The sequence below is a fragment of the Globicephala melas genome, chromosome 6, assembly GCF_963455315.2.
Source record: "Globicephala melas chromosome 6, mGloMel1.2, whole genome shotgun sequence".
In the NCBI taxonomy this organism is placed as follows: Eukaryota; Metazoa; Chordata; class Mammalia; order Artiodactyla; family Delphinidae; genus Globicephala; species Globicephala melas.
Window position 1 is genome coordinate 34,429,764 of NC_083319.1, and position 22,328 is coordinate 34,452,091.

The window sequence follows — 22,328 nt, forward strand, 5'->3', positions numbered from 1 at the left end:
TCAATGAGTTTATTTACTTATTACTTACTACTTAATGGTGACTTTTACTTTAATCTACTTTATCATTTCTAATTAAAAACAAAACAAAACATTTTTTGAAAGCCCAGAACAAAAAAACCAAATCCTCTTCAAACAGATATTTTGCATATTTATGCTCTTCTGGCAAAGGATGATGGGCACATTACAGAGGCAACACCAATTAAGTACAAATAGTACAGGAAAAGCAAATTTTGAGGTGCCATTCTAATGTTCCCCTAAATACCTAATCACAAAGATTCTAACAGTCTTACTGTAAATCAGACTTCCAATTATATATACTCTAATTAGACCATTACATAAAGTTAACTAAAAGCATTATATATGCAATATTGCAAGTGGGTAGCAAGTTGATAATTTTGTATATATAACCAATTATCCAACAACTTGTTACCCTGAGATAGAGTATACATACACTAAAATTTCCCTGGTCATAAGCAACTTTCCATAGAAGAGAGAAGACAGGGAAAGAAAACTCAAGTTTGACCTAAGGTGGTAACGTTGGTTCTTATGCCAGTGGTTCTCAACTGGGGGAAATTTTGCCCCTAAGGGGACATCTGCCAATCTCTGGAGACATTTTTGGTTGTCACAACTGACATGCTACTGGCACCTAGAAGGTAGAGGCCAGGGATGCTCCTAAGCATCCTACAATTCACAGGACAGCCCCACAACAAAGGATTATCCAGCCCAAAGCATCAATTGTGCTGAGGCTGAGAAACTCTGCTCTATGCTGACTGGAATGTACTAAGCAACAGGTATCGATAGTACTTTAGCCAGGCGAGTTTCTTTTCAGAACCAGCCCAGTGATCACTGTGCTTGCTGCCTGGGTATTAAAGTTAAGACAGTCATGGGCTTCCCTGGTGGTACAGTGGTTAAGAATCCGCCTGCCAATGCAGAGGACACGGGTTCAAGCCCTGGTCCAGGAAGATCCCACATGCCGTAGAGCAACTAAGCCCGTGAACCACAACTACTGAGCCCATGTGCCACAACCACTGAAGCCCGTGTGCCCAGAGCCTGTGCTCCACAACAAGAGAAGCCACTGCAATGAGAAGCCCGCACACTGCAAGGAAGAGTAGACCCCGCTCACTGCAACTAGAGAAAGCCTGTGCGCAGCAACGAAGACCCAACGTTGCCAAAAATAAATTTTTAAAAAATCCAAAAAAAACAATCACTCAAATGCAAAGGTATAAAGTAACTAAAGCACAGTTAAAATGTAAATTTTTATATCAAATGTTAATATCAAAATTATACATTTTCTTAATTGCTAAAGTATAACAGCTATCAACAACCTGACCTCATAATAAAAAATACATATATTTAAGAACTATAAAGTCAGCTTATACTAATCATTGGGATTTTTAAATTAAAAACACTTTATTGAGCACTCATCACGTGTCACATACTGTTCTATGCACTTTATGCGTGTTAATAATTTAATCCTCATTACAACTTTATGAGATATATACTGTTATTATTCCATTAGGAAACTAAGGTAGGGAGGTAAATAACTCACTCAAGAGCACACAGCTGGGCTATGACTAAGCCAGGATTAAAATCCAAACCTACTTGGCCTCTCAAACCTACACTCTTCAATTGTACACCGTGCTGTCAATTTACACTGCCTAAATATGATTTCTTGAATAATGAGGTGATACCATTCACTGAATTAAACTGTTAACTTCGCTGCCAATGACCCTCTTAGATAATAAACAACTCAAAATTAAAATGTCCCATAGGCATAATTCAAACAAGATTAAACCACAATTACAACACAACACAGGCGCTTTGAAAGGCACTTTTGTTGGTCATGCATGTACCTCAGGATCATCCGTGTAATCAAACATTCTGAAGATGACCCTTGGCATCGGGTACACCGAATCTTCAGTGTGAGGAGGTGGTGTGAAAGGAGGCAGGTTGTGCTGCAGTGCTTCACACAGGATGCTGTCAAAGGCAAGATAAGGTCTTAGGATGTGCCGCTCCTGCCAGCGATCCTTTTTCAATTTCTGAATCTGGGCCCAGAGGCAATCTAAATACTAAAGACAGATTAATTTTTAACAATTAATAGATATTTGGAGGCTAGATGAAATAACATTTTGACTAGACAAAACCAAAAATCTACTGCCTTCTAAAATACAGGATACAAAAGCAAGCTAACTTACAATTAAATACAGTACTAAGGAATACTGCGAAGTTTCTGTTTTTGTTTTACTTATTTTATAAAGTCTGTCTGGGGCTGATACCTCTTATTTTTTCAAATTGGGCACTTAAATAAAAAATACATCACCTCTAGAATAGGGAATGTTTTGATGACATTCTAACATTTATTAAAAATCCACTATATGCCTAGGGCTATGAGGAGCTGAACCCCTGATATGAAATGTGAAAACCCAGCTGAGGTATACAAATGGGATGATTTGAATATGTCACAGAGATAAGAATCTACTCTGTGCTTGTATCACAAGAGACTGAAATCAATTTACCTCTTCTTGTGGATGCGGTTTCTCTGCAGTCCATACTTGTAACATGGGCACATGAGTCTTCTGGCGTCTTCTAAAGGTAAGAATGAAAATCTACATTTAGGTTCTAAAACATGAAAAGATATTCAGTTGCTTTCATAATTAATAAAATGCAAATTAAGGGAGTGAAACATTTTAACCTACCAGATTGGCAGATACTAGAATCTTTGATAATGTATTGCATTGCCAAAATGTAGGCAAATACACGGTTTCAAAAACATCACTGGCAGAGGGCTAACTGATATAATCTCTTTAGACGACATATGGAAGAGTATAATCTCTTTGGAAGGCAATCTGACTAAATATCAAAATTAAAATTGTTAAAGACACTTCAACCCAGCAATGCCATTTCTAAGAATTCACATCATCCCAAAACATATTTGTACCTGCCACCCCAAAACATATTTGTACATGCACATAAAGACTTATGTACAAGGATATTCACTGAAACACTGTTTAAAATAGCCAAAGATTTGCAATAGCCTCAATGTCTACCAACAGGAGACTAGTTAAAGGAATTACAGTACATTAAAAGACTGGAATACCATACAGCTGTTAAAAGGAATGAGGTAGAGCTAAATATCTTATGCAACGAATCCAAACTATATTAAGAGGGAAAAAAAAGCAAGTGTGTATAGAAGAACAATGTGTATACTGGACTATCATTTGTATAAAAAGGGGAAATGACATTCAAATGTTAGCATATTCATACTCTTATTTTCATTCTTTTGCAAACATCTATATAGTATTAAAAAAACAGTACAACTTTTGAAAAATATAAAACATTAAAAAAATCATTTAAAGGTACCTTAGTGTAATGAGAAAGCAGATTTTTATCTTTAGACTTCCTTTAGCTTTATTGTAACTAAGTAGATATTAACAATATCCAAAGAATTACCTATTAATAGAAAATGAAACTTATAACAAAATTCTTCTGAAAAAACTTAAGGGGACACAAAATCATTACCAAGCTGCTGTGCCCTTACTTAAGATAGCTTTCAGTGTTGGCAAAGATTCGGTCCATCTCTGCATCTTTCTTTTCGTACAACTCCTTTCCAACCCAGGGCAAAGATGATAGAAATGCATACACGTACCAATCCCGGCGCACCTAAAGAATTTTTTTAAAAAGGTACATTTAAAATAGGTGCTAGTGAATTTTCATTCATATTATATTTATTCCTGAATGAAATCCTATGGACGCAATTCAGTAGGACTTAACAAAGACATCTGGCTCATTTAGAGCATTTTTAGATATATTAGCTTTAATGTTACTAGACAGAATCATTTAACTAATGTACAGATGTCACAAAGAACCCACCATTATACCAGTTGACTTAACTTTTAGACATTAAGAATTTACAATGTGATAAATCTACTGTTAATCTTCTGTTTTTACTACTAAAGGGTTACCAGTGAAAAATTCCTGGTACTATATGGACGAGATTCAGCACAAGGGGTTTTCTTACCTGAGGCACATCTTCTTCCTGAGTTACACTTACAAAATTTTCAAACATAGCAACCATTGATGGGGCAGCAATGACGTGACAATTCACAAGATCAGATAAAAAACGGACCTGGTGGGGAGAACAATTTCTATGAAATCTAAATGTCCTTTATAATAATTATAAAACAAGCAATTCTGTAATGTTTGAAACCACAGTTCTGAAAAACTACAGCCCAAGGACCAAATCTAGCCCACTGCCTGTTTTGTTTTTTGTTTGTTTGTTTTTTTTTGTGGTATGCAGGCCTCTCACTGTTGTGGCCTCTCCCGTTGCGGAGCACAGGCTCCAGACGTGCAGGCTCAGCGGCCATGGCTCACGGGCCCAGCCGCTCCACGGCATGTGGGATCTTCCCAGACCGGGGCACGAACCCGTGTCCCCTGCATCGGCAGGCGGACTCTCAACCACTGCGCCACCAGGGAAGCCCCCACTGCCTGTTTTTTAAGCAGCCTGCAAACTAAGAATGGTTTTTAAATATTTAAATGCTTGAAAAAAACCCAAAAGAATATTTTGATTCATACAAATTATATGAAATTACATTTCATTGTCCACAAATCAACTTTTACACAGCCATGCTTATTTGTTTACATATTGTCTGTGGCTGCTTTTCTGCTATAACAGCAGAGCTGAGTAGTTGTGACAGACACTGTAGGAAGGACAGGAATCTGCATTTATAGCTTTACATTTATACTAAACTAAGAACCTAAACTGTAATATTCTAGCTATTACAACCAATAATCTTCTTTTCTGTTTGGCTGTGAAAAAATTTTCGCTGGACCACAGAAATGGAAATTTATGAACAGATATTTATTGGGTGCCCTTTGTGTGCCACTGCTGAGCACTATTAAAGTCTCTGTCACATGGGAGCTCACAGACTAGTGGGACAAGCACAATCTCAACCCAGATGGATAAATCCTATACTAAAAGATAAATAAAGTGTTCTAGAAATAGGGACAAAGGGAGTAGGGGGAAACATCATATAGGAGGTAACAACTGGGCTAGATCATAAAGGATGAAAAAAGTAGTCCTCACGTGGAGAGCAAGGAGAGGGTTCTAGGCAGAAAGGTTCAAAAACAAGGTGTGTTCAGGGACCAGCAAGTAATTCAGATAGAGCTGGAGGGTATATGGGAGGCAAAGAGAAACAGACTGGGGCAACCATGAAGGATCAGACTTAATGGAATCTGAACTTAATAGCGTGATGAGTGTCCAAACTCTTTTGATTATGTACTCAGTAGAAAAGAATTTGATCACATACCTCAACACATAAATATCTACTTATATATAAATATAAGTTGGCCCACTGTCAATCTATGTGTTATGTATTAATAAGGCTTAATTCCATTTCCATTTAAGATAAGTAAGAGTTCTGATATTTACTTCCTGCATCATCTTGTGCACCAGGCTTTGAAGACTATCCACTGTAGAAAATGGGAAGGAACTGAGGTTTTTAACCTGTAACCAACATGAACAGAGCCTAGTTACAGAAGACCATTCTGGTGCCACTACAGAAGATAAAGTGAAAGGCAGAGAATCTGGATGCAAAAAGAGCTGTTAAGAGCTGTTAAGACATTACGAGGAAGGCATGAACTACACTAGAGGCCCTGGAGACAAGGAGAAGGGACAGACTGGAGAGAAATTTAGGAGGTAGGACAGACAGGGCTTGGAGACTGGTATGAGAGGGCAAAGGCAAGACAAAAATTAATGCTCAGGTTTCTGGACGGGCTATCCAGTAAATAGCAACCACTTGTGTGGGTTGGGCTGAGGGTACAGAAAAGGAGGTATAAAGAATGCATTAATTCAGGGACTTCCAGGCAAGATACCTTGGGGCTATCCAGGTAGTATTTGGACCAAAGGTCTGGAGCTCAGGAGAATGGCTGAAGCAGGAGATACAGATTAGAGTTGGTAGGGGGGAAGGTCATCAAAATAAAGGTAGTTTATGAAGCTATAAGAGAATGAGAATGCTTCAGCAGAGAATGTTTGGAAAAAAGTGAAGTGAGGACAGAATCCTGGGAAACACAAAAATTTAAAGGGCAAAGGAAGGTTACCCAGTAAAAGGAGACTGAGGAATAGAAGGTAGGTGGCAGCAGGAGGTCCTGAAAAGAGTGGTGCTGCAGAAACCAAGTAGTGTAAAGCATCCCATGTTACAGGGAGGTCAACTAGGATTGAGCTAACAGAAGCCACTGGACTCGGTAATGAGCTCTGTATCTTTAATAAGAATGGTTTCGGTACTTCCCTGCTGGCGCAGTGGTTAAAAATCCACCTGCCAATGCAGGAGACACGAGTTTGATCCCAGGTCCAGGAAGATCCCACAAGCCGCGAGCAACTAAGCCCGTGCACCGCAACTACTGAGCCTGCGCTCTAGAGCCTGTGAGCCACACTACTGAAGCCTGTGCACCTAGATCCCGTGGTCCGCAACAAGAGAAGCCACCGCAATAAGTCCATGCACTACAACAAAGAGTAGCCCCTGCTCACTGCAACTAGAGAGAGCCCACGTGCAGCAACGAAGACCCAACGCAGCCAAAAATAAATAAATAAAATAAATAAATTTATTTTTTTAAAAAAAGAATGGTTTCAAAAGAGCAGCTGTTGTGGTGAGTGGGGAACTGTATTTCAAGAGAAAAGATAAATTATTTGGTTGTAGCTCACCTCTCCCCTTCATCCCAACACTAAGTCATAACATACCAAAAAACAAATACAAAAAATGTTTAACAAAGATCTAGAAGAACTAAAGAACAAACAAACAGAGATGAACAATACAATAACTGAAATGAAAAATACACTATAAGGAATCAATAACAGAATAACGGAGGCAGAAGAATGAATAAGTAAGCTGGAAGATAAAACAGTGGAAATAACTGCTGAGGAGCAGAAGAAAGAAAGAAGAATGAAAAGAATTGAAGACAATCTCAGAGACCTCTGGGACAACACTAAATGCACCAACATTCAAATTATAGGGGTCTCAGAAGAAGAGAAAAAGAAAGGGTCTGAGAAAATATCTGAAGAGATTACAGGGGAAGACTTCCCTAACATGGGAAAGGAAATAGTCACCCAAGTCCAGGAAGCACAGAGAGTCCCATACAGGATAAACCCTAGGAAAAACACACCAAGACACATATTAATCACTAACAAAATTTAAATTCAAAGAAAAAGTATTAAGAGCAGCAAAGGAAAAACAAAAAATAACATACAAAGGAATCCCCATAAGGTTACCAGCTGATTTTTCAGTGGAAACTCTGCAGGCCAAAAGGGAGTAGCAGGATACACTGATGAAAGAGAAAAACCTACAACCAAGATTACTCTACCCAGCAAGGATCTCATTCACATTTGATGGAGAAGTCAAAAGCTTTTCAGACAAACAAAAGCTAAGAGAATTCAGCACCACCAAACCAGCCTTACAACAAATGCTAAAGAAACTTCTCTAAGCGGGAAACACAAGAGAAGAAAAAGACCCACAAAAACAAACCCCAAACCATTAAGAAAATGGTAATAGGAACATACATATCGACAATAAACTTGAATGCAAATGGATTAAACACCCCAACCAAAAGACACAGACTGGCTGAATGGATACAAAAACAAGACCCATATATATGCTGTCTACAAGAGACCCACTTCAGACCTAGGGACATATACAGACTGAAAGTGAAGGGATCGAAAAAGATATTCCATGCAAATGGAAATCAAAAGAAAGCTGGAATACCAATACACATATCAGATAAGATAGACTTTAAAATAAAGACTGCTACAACAGATAAGGAGGGCCACTACATAATGGTCAAAGGATCAATCCAAGAAGATGATATAACAATTATAAATGTTTATGTACACAACAGAGGAGCACCTCAATACATAAGGCAAATGCTAACCACCATGAAAGGAGAAATCGACAGTAACACAATAATAGTAGGGGACTTAAACACCCCACTTAGACCAATGGACAGATCATCCAAATAGAAAATAAGGAAACACAAGCTTTAAATGACACAATAGACCAGATAAATCTAATTGATATTTACAGAACATTCCACCCGAAAGTGGCAGAATACACTTTCTTCTCAAATGCACATGGAACATTCTCCAGGAAAGATCACATCTTGGTTCACAAATCAAGCCTCGGAAAACTTAAGAAAACTGAAATCCTACCAAGCATCTTTTCTGACCACAGCACTATGAGACTGGAAATCAATTACAGGAAAAAAAACTGTAAAAAACACAAATACATAGAGGCTAAACAGTGGTCTACTAAATAACCAAGAGATCACTGAAGAAATCAAAGAAGAAATAAAAAAATACATAGAAACAAATGACAACGAAAACATGACAACCCAAAACCTATGGGATGCAGCAAAAGCAGTTCTAAGAGGGAAGTTTATAGCAATTCAATCTCACCTCAAGAAACAAGAAAAATATCAAATAAACATCTAACTCTACACTTAAAACAACTAGAGAAAGAAGAACAAAGAAAACCCAAAGTCAGCAGAAGGAAAGAAATCATAAAGATCAGAGCAGAAATAAATGAAATAGAAATGAAGAAAACAATACCAAAATCAATGTAACTAAAAGCTGGTTCTTTGAGAAGATAAACAAAGTTGATAAACCCTTAGCCAGACTAATCAAGAAAAAAAGGGAGAGGACGCAAATCAATAAAATTAGAAATGAAAAAGGAGAAATCACAACTGACACTGCAGACATACAAAGGATTATAAGAGACTACTACAAAAAACTATATGTCAATAAAATGGACAACCACGAAGAAATGGACAAACTCTTGGAAAGGTACAATTTTCCAAGACTGAACCAGGAAGAAGTAGAAAATATAAATAGATCTATCACAAGTAATGAAATTGAAACCATAATTAAAAATCTTCCAACAAAAAAAAATCCAGAACTAGATGGCTTCACAGGCGAATTCTATCAAACATTTAGAGAAGAGCTAACACCAATCCTTCTCAAACTCTTCCAAAACATTGCAGAGGGAGAATCACTCCCAAATTCATTCTACGAAGCCACCATCACCGATACCAAAACCAGAAAAAGAGATCACAAAAAAAGAAAATTATAGACCAATTATCACTGATGAACATAGATACAAAAATCCTGAACAAAATACTAGCAAACAGAATCCAACAGCACATTAAAAGGATCACCATGATCAAGTGGGATTTATCCCAGGGATGCAAGGATTCTTCAATATACGCAAATCAATCAATGTGATACACCCACATTAACAAATTAAGGAATAAAAACCATATGATCATCTCAGTAGATGCAGAAAAAGCTTTTGACAAAATTCTACACCCATTTATGATAAAAACTCTCCAGAAAATGGGCACAGAGGGAACCTACCTCAACATAAAAAAGGCCATATATGACAAACCCACAGCAAGCATCATACTCAATGGTGAAAAACTGAAAGCATTTCCACTAAGATCAGGAACAAGACAAGGATGTCCACTCTTGCCACTCTTATTCAACATAGTTTTGGAAGTCCTAGCCACAACAATCAGAGAAGAAAAAGAAATAAAAGGAATACAAATTTGAAAAGAAGAAGTAAAACTGCCACCGTTTGCTGATGACATGATACTATACATAGAAAATCCTAAAGATGCCACCAGAAAACTAATCAATGAATTTGGTAAGGTTGCAGGATACAAAATCAATGCACAGAAATCTTTGGCATTCCTATACACCAACAATGAAAAATCAAAAGATAAATTAGGGAAACACTCCCGTTTACCACTGCAACAAAAAGAACAAAATACCTAGGAATAAACCTGCCTAAGGAGGCAAAATACTTGTACTCACAAAACTATAAAACACTGACGAAAGAAATAAAAGATGACAGAAACAGATGGAGAAATATACCATGTTCTTGGTTTGGAAGAATCAATACTGTGAAAATGACTATACTACCCAAAGCAATCTACAGATTCAATGCAATCCCTATCAAACTACCAACAGTATTCTTCACAGAATTAGAACAAAAAATCTTACAATTCGTATGGAAACACAAAAGACCCAAATAGCCAAAGCAATCTTGAGAAAGAAAAATGGAGTTGCAGGAATCAGGCTCCCCGACTTCAAACCATACCACAAAGGTACAGTAATCAAGACAGTATGGTACTGGCTCAGAAACATAAATATACATCAATGGTACAGGACAGAATGCCCAGAGATAAACCCACGCACATATGGGCACCTAATTTACGACAAAGGAGGCAAGAACATACAATGGAGAAAAGACAGCCTTTTCAATAAGTGGTGCTGGGAAAACTGGACAGCTACATGTAAAAGAATGAAATTAGAACACTACCTAACACCATACACAAAAATAAACTCCAAATGGATTAAAGAGTTAAATGTTAAGACCAGACACTATAAAACTTTTAGAGGAAAACATAGGAAAAACACTCGGACATAAACCACAGCAAGATCTTTTTTGACCCACCTCCTAGAGTAACAGAAATAAAAACAAAAATAAACAAATGGAATTTAATCAACTTAAAAGTTTTTGCACAGCAAAGGAAACCATAAACAAGACAAAAAGACAACCCTCAGAATGGGAGAAAATATTTGCAAATGAAACAAAGGATTAATCTCCAAAATATACAAACAGCTCATGGAGCTCAATCAAAAAAACAAACAATCCGGTTAAAAATTGGGCAGAAGACCTAAATAGACATTTCACCAAGGAAGACATACAGATAGCCAAGAGGCAAATGAAAAGATGCTTAACATCACTAATTATTAGAGAAATGCAAATCAAAACTACAATGAGGTATCACCTCACGCCAGTCAGAATGGCCATTATCAAAAAAGCTAGAAACAATAAATGCTGGAAAAGGTATGGTGAAAAGGGAACCCTTCTACACTGTTGGTGGGAATGTAAATTGATACAACCACTATGGAAAACAGTATGGAGGTTCCTTAAAAAACTAAAAATAGATCTACCATATGACCCAGCAATCCCATTGCTCAGCATATACCCTGAGAAAACCATAATTCAGAAAGAGACATGCACCACAATGTTTACTGCAGCACTATTTACAATAGCCAGGACATGGAACCAACCTAAGTGTCCATTGACAGATTAATGGATAAAGAAGATGTGGCACATATATACAGTGGAATATTACTCAGCCATAAAAGGAAACGAAATTGAGTTATTTGTAGTGAGGTGGATGGACCCAGTCTGTCATACAGAGTGAAGTAAGTCAGAAAGAGAAAAACAAATACCGTATGCTAACGCATATATATGGAATCTAAAAAAAAAAAAAAAAAGGTAGTGATGAACCTAGTTGCAGGGCAGGAATAAAGAGGTAGACACAGAGAATGGACTTGGTGACATGGGGTGGGTGGGCGAAGTGAGAGTAGCATCGACATATATACACTACCAAATGTAAAACAGTTGGCTGGTGGGAAGCAGCAACATAGCATAGGGAGATGGGTTCGGCGCTTTGCGATGACCTAGAGGGGTGGGATACGGAGGATGGGAGGGAGGCTCAAGAGGGAGGGGATATGGGGACATGTGTATGCATATGGCTGATTCGCTTTGTTGTGCAACAGAAACTAACACGGTATTGTGAAGCAATTATACTCCAATAAAGATAAAAAAAAAAAAAAAGAATGGTTTCAAAAGAGCAGCTGTTGTGGTGAGTGGGGAACTGTATTTCAAGAGAAAAGATAAATTATTTGGTTGTAGCTCACCTCTCCCCTTCATCCCAACACTAAGTCATAACATACCAAAAAGCTCCCCAAAAGCCAAAAAAACAAAAAACTTACCAAATATACAGCTTCATTATAATTGTTTGCTTTCAACGATTCTTTAAGTTGACGAATCATGGCTTCTACAAATTCTCCACCGAAGTTGTAATTCCTGGCATTTAGTAGTCCAACTAATGTTGTATAAATTGTCAACTTCTCAGGTAACAGACGTGCACTGATTTGAGAACCCAGCACAATAAGAAGATCCCAAAACAACAGCATTAAGTTGCTGAATTTTATACTATAAAAAATTTTAAATTGTTTTACTAACTTTAGAAAAGCATGACATTTAGCTATGTTTTTAAAACAATGTCAGAAAAGGCAAAAATATTGAGAAGAGTTGCAGACATGGCTCCCTCAATTTTTTCATTTTAATTCTAATTAGTTAATCCAAGAGTTAAGAAAGTAAAACACTCTAATTGTGAAATCAAACTAAAATAGATATAACTGACACTAGACCAGTTTTTCTTCCAATGTGCTTAGTGGAATTGAATAGCAGGTCTACAGCAAATGGTTTCCATGGTAAAATATCTGGCAATTGCTGAGTGAAACAAGGTTCTTTAATGCAGAATCATTAAGGGGGAGATGGAGCAATCAACATTTCTAAACTTAGCCAACCAAATGTCACGGGATCAGAATTTCACTTTGAGAAACACTATTCTAGTTGCTTTGAAAAAATTCAGACCTAAAACCAGTTCCTATCAGTTAAATTGTTGAATTTTTAACATGGTACTCTGATAGAGTAAGATATCTTTACAACCAGTTTGCTTACTCAAGTGTGTTAATTTTCATTAAAGTTATTTGAAAAGCAGAGAAGAGGATTATAGTAATAAATCTTTGAAAAAAGCAAATGTTGATCCCTAATTTAGGCAGCCTTTAGAAATCAGCTCAAAAAAGAAAAGCAAATGGGAACTCCTGACTGTTCAGATTCTCTTATACTTTTTGCATTGATAGTAACCATTCCTCCTCAACCCTCCCCTGCTTCAAAGTCATGGCTTCCATCAGAGTTTAAGCATAAATCTACTCTATTCTAATAAATGCTTTCAGAACAGAAGGAATCTACGGATAACTATAGCCAAATAACTTTTCTTAGTATTAAGTTTCTTAGTCTAAGGACATGTCTTCCTGAATATTAACTAGATTCCTTAAAAAAATTGTATCTGAAATTATTTGTACTTTATGAGATGTTAAAGTAAAATCCACTGATAGTTTCAATTTGTGTGTACATTTTTAAATTTCAAAACTGAGCTGTAAGCAATTTAAAAAACCCATTATTTTAAAATAACTGAAATAACATTTTAAGGCACCTTTATAATGAAGACTCCTTTATCCAGAAGTCATAGATACTCCTTTGCAAAGCATACAGTTTAGAGTGACCAATGTCCACCTGAGTGATGAGGAAGTCTGGATTGCTAATTCCACTGTTGGGAGAGACTGTTTCATGATTTCATGTAAGACTTTTCCCATTCTAATGTCCTTACAAATTAAATGCTGATACTCGTTCTAGCTAACCTAATTCAGAGAAAGATTATGCCTATTATATGTCATAGCTTCAAAAGTATCTTCAGCCTTCTAAGAAGGGCTATTGTTACTCGAATGACTGGTTCTCAAATATGTTTGATACTACTGATTAAAAGTATAAATTAAACCCTATTATATATATTTAATTGTACGTGCTTAAAAGAAAATCGCTGAATGTGAAGTTGTCTACTTTCTCACTTAAAAGTAGTCAACTCAAATGATTCTAAGGATACAAGAAACGAAACAAAGAAAATGCTCAATTTTCATTCTATTTATCGCTAAGAGTTCGCCAAAGGGCAAAAGGTCATTTCATTTGACAAATTCCCCACAGAATGAAAGCAGATGACATATGAAACATAAACACATCTTCTGAACATTCACAAGCATTTAAGAGTAGATAATACATTATCACCTGGATTCATAAATCTTTTGTATACATACACTGTACAAAGAAGCCTTAAGATCTTGCTCTTATAGTTAGGAAGATCAGCTTCCAAAACGCCAGCCAGGCCTTCTAGGTTGCTCTCCAAAGAGCAGGCACTCTGTAGAGGACAGCATATTAAATATTTGTCAAGTACTCAGCAATTAGTGCATTAAAATTTTCTAGGTGACGATAAAAAAGTTACATATAAGGCACTGACAGTTTAGTATAAATAAATTCAGGTTGTTACTATTCCTTAGAAAACCATGAAAAGAGAACCAATAAAATTAAAAAAGCAATCTAAGACAGCAAAACAAGTATTAGAAATGGAAGGACATTCTGGGCTCTATTCTACTTCTCTAACTAATTCACTTAACTGTATGACTGGGCAAATTACCTCACCTATCCAGAACTTCCTCGGTCTCCATTTTTTTTTAATACATTAAAAAAATTTTTTTTAATTTATTTATTTATTTTATTTATTTTTGGCTGCATTGGGTCTTCATTGCTGCGCACAGGCTTCCTCTAGTTATGGCCAGCGGGGACTACTCCTCGCCGTGGTGTGCGGGCTTCTCATTATGGTGGCCTCTCCTGTTGCGGAGCATGGGCTCTAGGTGCGCGGGCTTCAGTAGTTGTGGCTCACGGGCTCCAGAGGGCAGGCTAAGTAGCTGTGGCACACGGGCCCAGCTGCTCCACGGCATGTGGGATCTTCCCAGACCAGGGCTCGAACCCATGTCCCCTGCATTGGCAGGCAGATTCCCAACCACTGTGCCACCAGGGAAGCCCCTGGTCTTCATTTTTAAATTGAGTGGACTATTCCCTAAGGTCCCTTCTAAGACTCATATTCTATGAAAATTACTAATAACATTTAACTCTCTGCATTCCAAGGCTTTTAATATGCATTTACTTTGGGATATAGATATATGGCAATACAAACTTTGCCCACAACTTAGATCATCGAGCTTGCAGATGCAGAAACTAATCAAGCACAGTTAACTACAACCCTAAGCCCATCACAGTCTCTGCCTATTTTGATCATACCTTTTCTCCTACTTTGCATATTAAAGATTCCAAATGATCTTCAGTTTCATTTGCATCAGAGGTCTTTCTTCTTTTGTGAGGCTGTCCCCCTGTTTCAACAATGTAAAAAAGTGAACATTACACGATGAATCTGTTATCAAAAACGTTAACTTTTTTAATGCTATAATCACTTTTGTACCAGAAGCCCTACTATTTACACACAGAAGTGCTTAACTGACCCTCCACTTCTCAGACAAGGCTAGATCAACCAACTGTCTCCATACCCAGTGGCACCATAATAACTCCAGGAAGCATTATTTATGTTAAATTTTGTGATTATAGTGCCCCCATGGAGCAACGCAATGCAGCAGCCCTGTCCATTTCTATGGATAGGCAGCAAAGGTGCCCATAACATGCTAACCACTAGCAGTTAGAAGACTCCCTGTAACACTCATGTATGGCTACTCCCATTCTTTGAACTTGAGTTGTTTATTCATCCTTAGTCACTTGTTCCTGAAACCTGTCAGTGCCAGTAGTACTCATTATTTTAATAATGAAAATTATGTAAACTGATGAAATATGGGTGTAAAAACCAAGTTGAGTGCTGTGGAAAGACTTGATTAGGGGGGAAAAAAGTTTTTAAAAAAGAAAGGTATGAAGAGGAAAACTTCAAAAGATGGGAAAGGGAGCATAAAACATTAGGATTCCTCACTAGTTTTTACAAATGTCTGAGCTCTTAACTCTTCAACTAACGGTTTCGCTTCTACAGACCTTGCAGCACTAGGGTCTAGTTCATCCCAAACAATGAGAATTACAATCAGCAGACATACTCAAAGAAAAGTCCTGAGTACTATATCAAACAATCAGTGGGGAAAAGGTGTATGTTTTATGGTTTCCTGCTTTAACCAGCTCTTGGTTCCGTACTTTAGTGATCCTATTATGTTCAAAAACGGTGTCATTCAGAGTTGTGCAAACAAATAAAAACTACCATTCTGAAATCATTAGCAGTCTTCTCTCTGTCATTTTGGTCGCTAAAGAATTCAATTTGAATGAAGCTGTGCTACAAATCATCCTTAAGCACTGGACTGTGTATTTTCAGTCTTGCTGTTAGTGATCTCTTACTACCAATATTTTGTTTAAAACCTCAACATACCCACCTTATATCCTTTTGTGGACTAACATAAAGCTGAAAAAATTTCAAATAAGGTGTTAAATATTGAACATGATGCTGTTGCTGCACACAATGTTGGCTAGTCTCCCAGTATAATTCAATTTTTAACTTCCACCAATTAGATTATTAGGATGGCATGTGAACAAGGAAGCAATAATTTGTAACTGTGTTGGAGATCTGTATTAATAATGAAAATCTGCAGATATAGGATTACTCAGTAGCAAGTTATATTTTTAATCTTCTCCAGACTTGTACAGCCAAAGGAACTGAACCATTTTTACAGAGTTCATAATTACTTACTTGCCACTGGAACATTTGGCTTGAAAAATACAATGATTTTCATAAAACACAGCACTTGGCTATTCTAAGCTTGAGGTGTTAAAAATTTTTCCAATGTCTGAAATGATCTTCAGGTACTTACCACCTGAACTCAAGGTGAATAAAACCGATCTATTACTTTCTAGATAGGGCCAAATAAAGTATTATAAAAGGCCACAGGGCAAAGCACTGTGTGCTTTGACCACCCCCCCCAGCCCCTTAGTTATCATTAGGAACTGGTTTAAATAACGACTGAATTTTGAAGGGATAGTTTTGAAGGGATAATGCCATAAAAAATATAATACACATGCAGCATGACAGCTGTGATGTATTCCTGGAGATATGTATCCGTGTAAAGTTGTGGACATGTGTGGTATTGTGGGATCAGTGACCTTGATTCTCAAATATACATTAAACTGAAGTCACAGGATCTCTATAAAGGTTCCACCACCCCAAGAGCCAAGTTCGACACAAAGGACTTCTATTTCCAGGATTCATTCATTGAAAAAAATGACATATTTGATGCGATGTTTATATAAGCTATCAGCCAGGACATTAAAATAGCCTTCTCCAAAAGCAGTGGTTCTCAACTGGGTTGGATTTTTGTCCCCCAGGAGCCACTTGGCAATCTCTGGAGACATTTTTAGTTGTCACAACTCTGTCATCCAGTGGGCAGGGGCCAGAGAGTCTACTAAACATACCACATTGCACAGGGCAACTCCCAACAACAAAGAATAATCCAGCCCAAAATGGCAACAGTGCTGATGTTGAGAAACTCTGTTCTAGAAAGCAGAATATACTAAATGTTCTTCAGAACCAGATTCTGGTAAGGCTGGGAGAATGCAGATGCTAAAAAACTAGCTGAATGAGAGCAGGTTTTTTTTTTTAAAACTTCAACCATTGTTCCTTTCTTTCTGGCCCATCTACTATGCCAAAACCCTTTATCCCACATCCCACCTCCACACCCTCTCTAAATTAACCATCCAGCTGGCTTGTTCTCAAATCAGTTTAGAATTATACCCCAGTCTTTAAAGCAACCCTCCTAGGCCCTCTTGTAAGACTGAAAAGAAGAAAATACTGCTGTGGGGAGAGAAGGTAGGATTTCTGAAGAAAAACTAGAAAATACAGTATACAGTCCTATCTCTGAAGTGTAACTCTTTTCTCTTCTTCTTCTCATTTCTACTATGCTTGGAGAATGAGAAGAGGCAGAAAGTATTAAGAAGTAAGAGATGCCCCACACTCACCTGATATTGGAGAGAATATAAAGAGGGATGGGAGGGGGAGGTACAGACACAATGTGAACTCATGCACAGTAACAGGATACTGAACTCAAGAGAATGTGGGCAAGAGCATGGGGAAGTAGAATAAAGCACTTTAAAGAAGAATAAAATTTTGGGAATGAGCTGAATGTTTTCACCTACCCTCAAGAAAGCATATCTAAGGTAGCTCCCAAAACAACAACAGATTTTATATTAACATGTTAACTAAGTAGAAGTTTTACAATGTAAATTAAAGCTACACATTAGCACTTCGTTCTGACACCCTTGGCTAGAAGAGAGAAGCAAGTCTCTATTAAAACCCATCAGAAAGGGACTTCCCTGGTGGCACAGTGGTTAAGAATCCACCTGCCAATGTAGGGGACACGGGTTCGATCCCTGATCTGGGAAGATTGCAACTAAGCCCGTGTGCCACAATTACTGAGCCTGCACTCTAGACCCTGCGAGCCACAACTACTGAGCCCTTGTGCCACAACTACTGAAGCCTGTGCGCCTAGAGCCTGTGCTTTGCAACGAGAGAAGCCCGCGCACCGCAGCTAGAAAAAGCCCATGCTCAGCAACTAAGATCCAATGCAGCCAAACAAAAACGCAACAAAAAAGCCATCAGAAAGAATCTTAATACACCAAATAATTTTTCGCCTGTAAGGTGATCCTTATTCTATATGGATACACAGTACTACACATCTTATATCCTTATTTAGAATTATATGTACTATAAAAAATTTTAGACCCACAAAGTGGAAACAAAAACCAACTCTGGGGCTTCCCTGGTGGCGCAGTGGTTGAGAGTCTGCCTGCCGATGCAGGGGACACGGGTTCGTGCCCCGTTCGGGAAGATCCCACATGCTGCGGAGTGGCTGGGCCTGTAAGCCATAGGCCTGTGCTCCGCAACGGGAGAGGCCACAAGAGTGAGAGGCCCGCGTACCGCAAAAGAAAATAAATAAATAAATAATAAAGACTAAAGTGATTTAAAAAAAAAAAAAACTCTGTTAAAGAGAAAGTAACAAAAACAACAAGGGAAAGGGGAAAAGTAAAGCACCTCGATCCTGCAGATTTAAAGAAGTAACCATCACTTCTGAAACAAACTATACTTTTTGTCAGAATTACAAATCCCTTCACTTCTATTCGTTTTTTGTTTTGTTTTGTTTGTTTGTTTTTTTGTGGTACGCGGGCCTCCCACTGTTGTGGCCTCTCCCGTTGCGGAGCACAGGCTCCGGACGCACGCGCAGGCTCAGCGGCCATGGCTCACAGGCCCAGCCGCTCCGCGGCATGTGGGATCTTCCCGTATGGAGGCATGAACCTGTGTCCCCTGCATTGGTAGGCGGATTCCCAACCACTGCGCCACCAGGGAAGCCCCTTCTATTTGTTTTATTTTCTATAGTTAGGTAAAAGAACAGTCACCACCTAAAAGGTAAGGACCTAATTCTAAGTAGCTTAAAAGGGACTAATATGGGGTTTTGGCCAAGATTATGGACAATCTAAAAACTTTCTTAAAAGAACAAAGCAATATATTGAACATCTATTGTATGCATATCCAAAATAACTGAAAAGCTTCAGAGACATTCTTAAAAAGAGTCTAAGAAATGAATTAGATTTAGCACTGGACCAGTATCCATACACATTAATTTCCATTTAGGACTTTCCTTTCCTTGTCTATAAATCCATCTCTAGGTGAACTTCATTGGTATAGCTTCTGGAACTTATCTCCTTGGATCAAGGACACTCTAGTCTCAGCACAGAGATACAATTTTAAAATTGCCCTCTGTGAGCTGATCCTCTGCTACCCTTCCGATCTTATCTCCTACAACTCTCCCCCTCACTCACTCTGCTACAGCAACACTGGCCTCCTTGTTGTTTCAGGATGATAGGAATACTCTAGCCTTAAAGCCTTTGCACTTCAGGCTCCATTTGCTTAGACTACTGCATTTCCCCCACACTGCCATCTGGTTTGCCCCCTCACCTCCTGCAGGTCTTTGATCAGATGCGATTCTCAGTGAGGCCTTCCCTGACCAACCAATACAAAATGGCAACTCCTCCCCGACAGCAGCCTCTACTTTCTTTATCCAGTTTTCTTTTTCTCCATAGCACTTAACACCATATGATACACTATATTTACTTGATTGTTGTCTGCCTGTAAAAGGGAATCTTTATATTGTCCACTGCTGTACTGTCAGTAGTTAGAACTGTGCCTGGCACTGTTAAATATTTGTTGAATAAATTATTATATCTAGTCAAGCCATATGACAAGCCATGGCAGTCAGTGACTGATAAGAGCTGACAATAATCCAGAAATGCTCAGATGCATCTATTTAATACAACAATAATAATTCAGCGTATTTTAAAATAGCTTTCTGCAGTATTTAAGCTTCCAATATTTCTGATTTTTAAAAAAATTAGATGCTTAACCAAAAGAAAAGTATCTAAAATATTTGATTCAGATCACCGTTTAGGATAAACCCTAGCTGTTCATTACCCAAACTTCTGCAATTTACAAAAGTTCCAGACTTGGTGTAGTATCTAAGAGGGACTATAAACTGCCCCTCGACTACTATATTATTCATAGTAAACTCTGGTTAATTAACTCCTTATTTTGTTTTGTCTTTACATATTTATTCTGAGGTTCCTGCAGCAAGATCCGAATGGACAGTGATTTAGCTGCCAGAAGCTAACTCCTAAGAAAGTTATGCCAGAATCCCAATAACCAAAGCCAAAGTTGTTTTTCTACATATTCACATCCAATTCTCCAGGCTGCCCCTTGGAAACATTTTCTCTCCCTTTAGGGATGCCCTAGAAGAGAGAAGAAGAAGAGTAGAGAGAGCATGAGAAGAGCAAAGAAAATGGGAAGAACTTTAAAAGTCTCAACTTCTTCAAACCCCAAGTGATGACTTCTAGGTGATTAAGTTTTTAATTAATCAAAGGCAAAGCACCTGAAAACTATTTTCTGTGCCCTGTATGTACATTATACAAAGAAGCCTCCTGTGTTTAAAAAAAAAAAAAAAATCAAAGCATGCAGCGTAGTAATACCTGTGTAGTGACAAGAACCTTGGACTTGCTTTCACTGGTGCCTGGGCACTGCTAATCGTGTCTCCATGTTAATTACACTAAAATTTTAGACCCTTAAGTGTCAGATGAGAAGACTGAACTAGAATATCCTCTCAAGCCATGCCCTAGCAGAAATCTGATATTTCACTGTTAAAACTAAATTAGTGGGATTCTGCTCCTGCCCCAAAGTGCCCCAACATTCAAGGAGAGAAAAATGTTAGTGGAGAAAATTAATTCAAATGTTCTCTTCTGTACTTTTTCTTACATTGTCGACATCTGCTAATGTTTATCACCTCTTAAGCATTAACAGGTGATAAAATACACACCATCATGAGCAATTAGTCACATGTGTTACCTCATTTAATCCTCACAAAACCGAGAGGTATGTATCATTACTTCTATATTACAGACTAAGGTTTAAAGAGGTGATATAACCTGGGCAAGATCACAAAGTAAATGGCAGGGTCCAGCTTTGAACTTAAGCCCTCTGATTCCAAAGTCTGGCCTCTTAACCACTACACTACACTCTTTTCAAAGAACAATACCCTACAATATTAATAACAGAATTACTGTTAGTTTTTCTTTTTTTGGATGTGTGTGCTTGACTGATTTTTGTAATGTAAGCACCTTTTCTATTTTTAACTAGCAAAATTATTCTTGGTTTTTATGATGGCAACTCCATGATCCCCATGAGCGCAACCATGCAAATGGAGATGAGAATTTAGATCTAAATCTCTACGAGCTCTCCAGTCTTCCGGCACTTTTTCTTACACGAGAGAAATATGCTTACGGCCAGTTCAAAATCTAACACAACAACCTACGTACATCTTTTTTTTTAGAGACCTCTTGGGTGTGGATAAGAAACCGATTTCTTTCCTTGCCGCTTGAAAAAAGGCAAAACGACGGATGACCGCTACAGGAGAGAGCTCAGATTGCGATTCATCAGGTCTCTCGTCTTCTGAGAGCCCTTTTTAGGTGCAGTTTGAGGGTCAAAACGAGACACGGGGATGAGTGGGTCCCTGTCACTATCCCTAAGAGGCGGCGGCAAAGACACAGGTGTACTTCCCTGCTTGGCGGTGCTAAGGGCCAAATCTTGAAGAGTCCTTAGAGACCAGGGGTCCACCAGGCCGCTCCTCGGCCGACGACTGAAGGAGGCGGGGTGGGGAGAAGCAGGGGCTTTTCAGAAGTCGCCCGGCCACACTCTCGCTGTACCACCCTCTTCTCTCCGCGGCTCCCCGAACGCTCCCGGAGGGAAGGGCTTTCCATCCCTTCGCTCGAGACCCGAAGACCAAAGAAGCCAAAGCTCGACCCCTCCTGGGCGCGGCCTCGGCGGCCGAGCCCAGGGCACTCACCATCGTTCTCGTCGCTGTGCCGTCGCCGTGACATGCCGCACGCCGGTGCGCCGCCGAGCCGAAACGCCGGGCGGGAAGCTCGGCAGGAACCTTTGGGCAGCCGGCCGGCGCGAGGACAGCGGTGAGGCGCGCGGAGTGGCCGTCGCGCAGGCGCACTCGCTCGCGACGGCTCCCGGAAGCACAAGAGGGAGAGGTGGCCTGGTGGCTCTGCGGGCTTGGATCCGGGAGGGCCGGCGTCTGGAAGCTCACCAGGCCGCGGGCGTCTGCTCCGCACGCAATCGCCCTCTCGGGCTACCTCCGCCTCTCGCCTGCTTCCTTCGCCCGCCTTCCCTCGAAGTCCTTCCGGGGCCACGCGGAGAGCACCGCCTTTTCAGCGAGCCCGAGCCCGTCG

At 39.0% G+C, this 22,328-nt stretch overlaps 1 protein-coding gene across 2 annotated transcripts in view; it reads right to left on the minus strand.

Moving 5' to 3' along the window:
- NCBP1 (nuclear cap binding protein subunit 1) overlaps positions 1-22,284 on the minus strand; it is a 45,993-nt gene extending 23,709 nt beyond the window's left edge. The window contains exons 1-8 of one of the 2 annotated variants that reach the window (XM_030829785.3): positions 21,938-22,284; positions 14,799-14,887; positions 13,778-13,878; positions 11,834-11,990; positions 4,019-4,126; positions 3,539-3,660; positions 2,517-2,586; positions 1,854-2,069 (exon numbers count right to left, since the gene is read on the minus strand). In XM_030829785.3, coding sequence (XP_030685645.1) covers positions 1,854-2,069; positions 2,517-2,586; positions 3,539-3,660; positions 4,019-4,126; positions 11,834-11,990; positions 13,778-13,878; positions 14,799-14,887; positions 21,938-21,971 — 897 coding nt within the window. In that variant the 5' untranslated portion in view covers positions 21,972-22,284. Of the gene's footprint in view, positions 1-1,853; positions 2,070-2,516; positions 2,587-3,538; positions 3,661-4,018; positions 4,127-11,833; positions 11,991-13,777; positions 13,879-14,798; positions 14,888-21,937 lie in introns of those variants that run through there. The other variant, XM_030829788.2, reaches the window with a different exon arrangement.
- Positions 22,285-22,328: the final 44 nt, after the last annotated feature.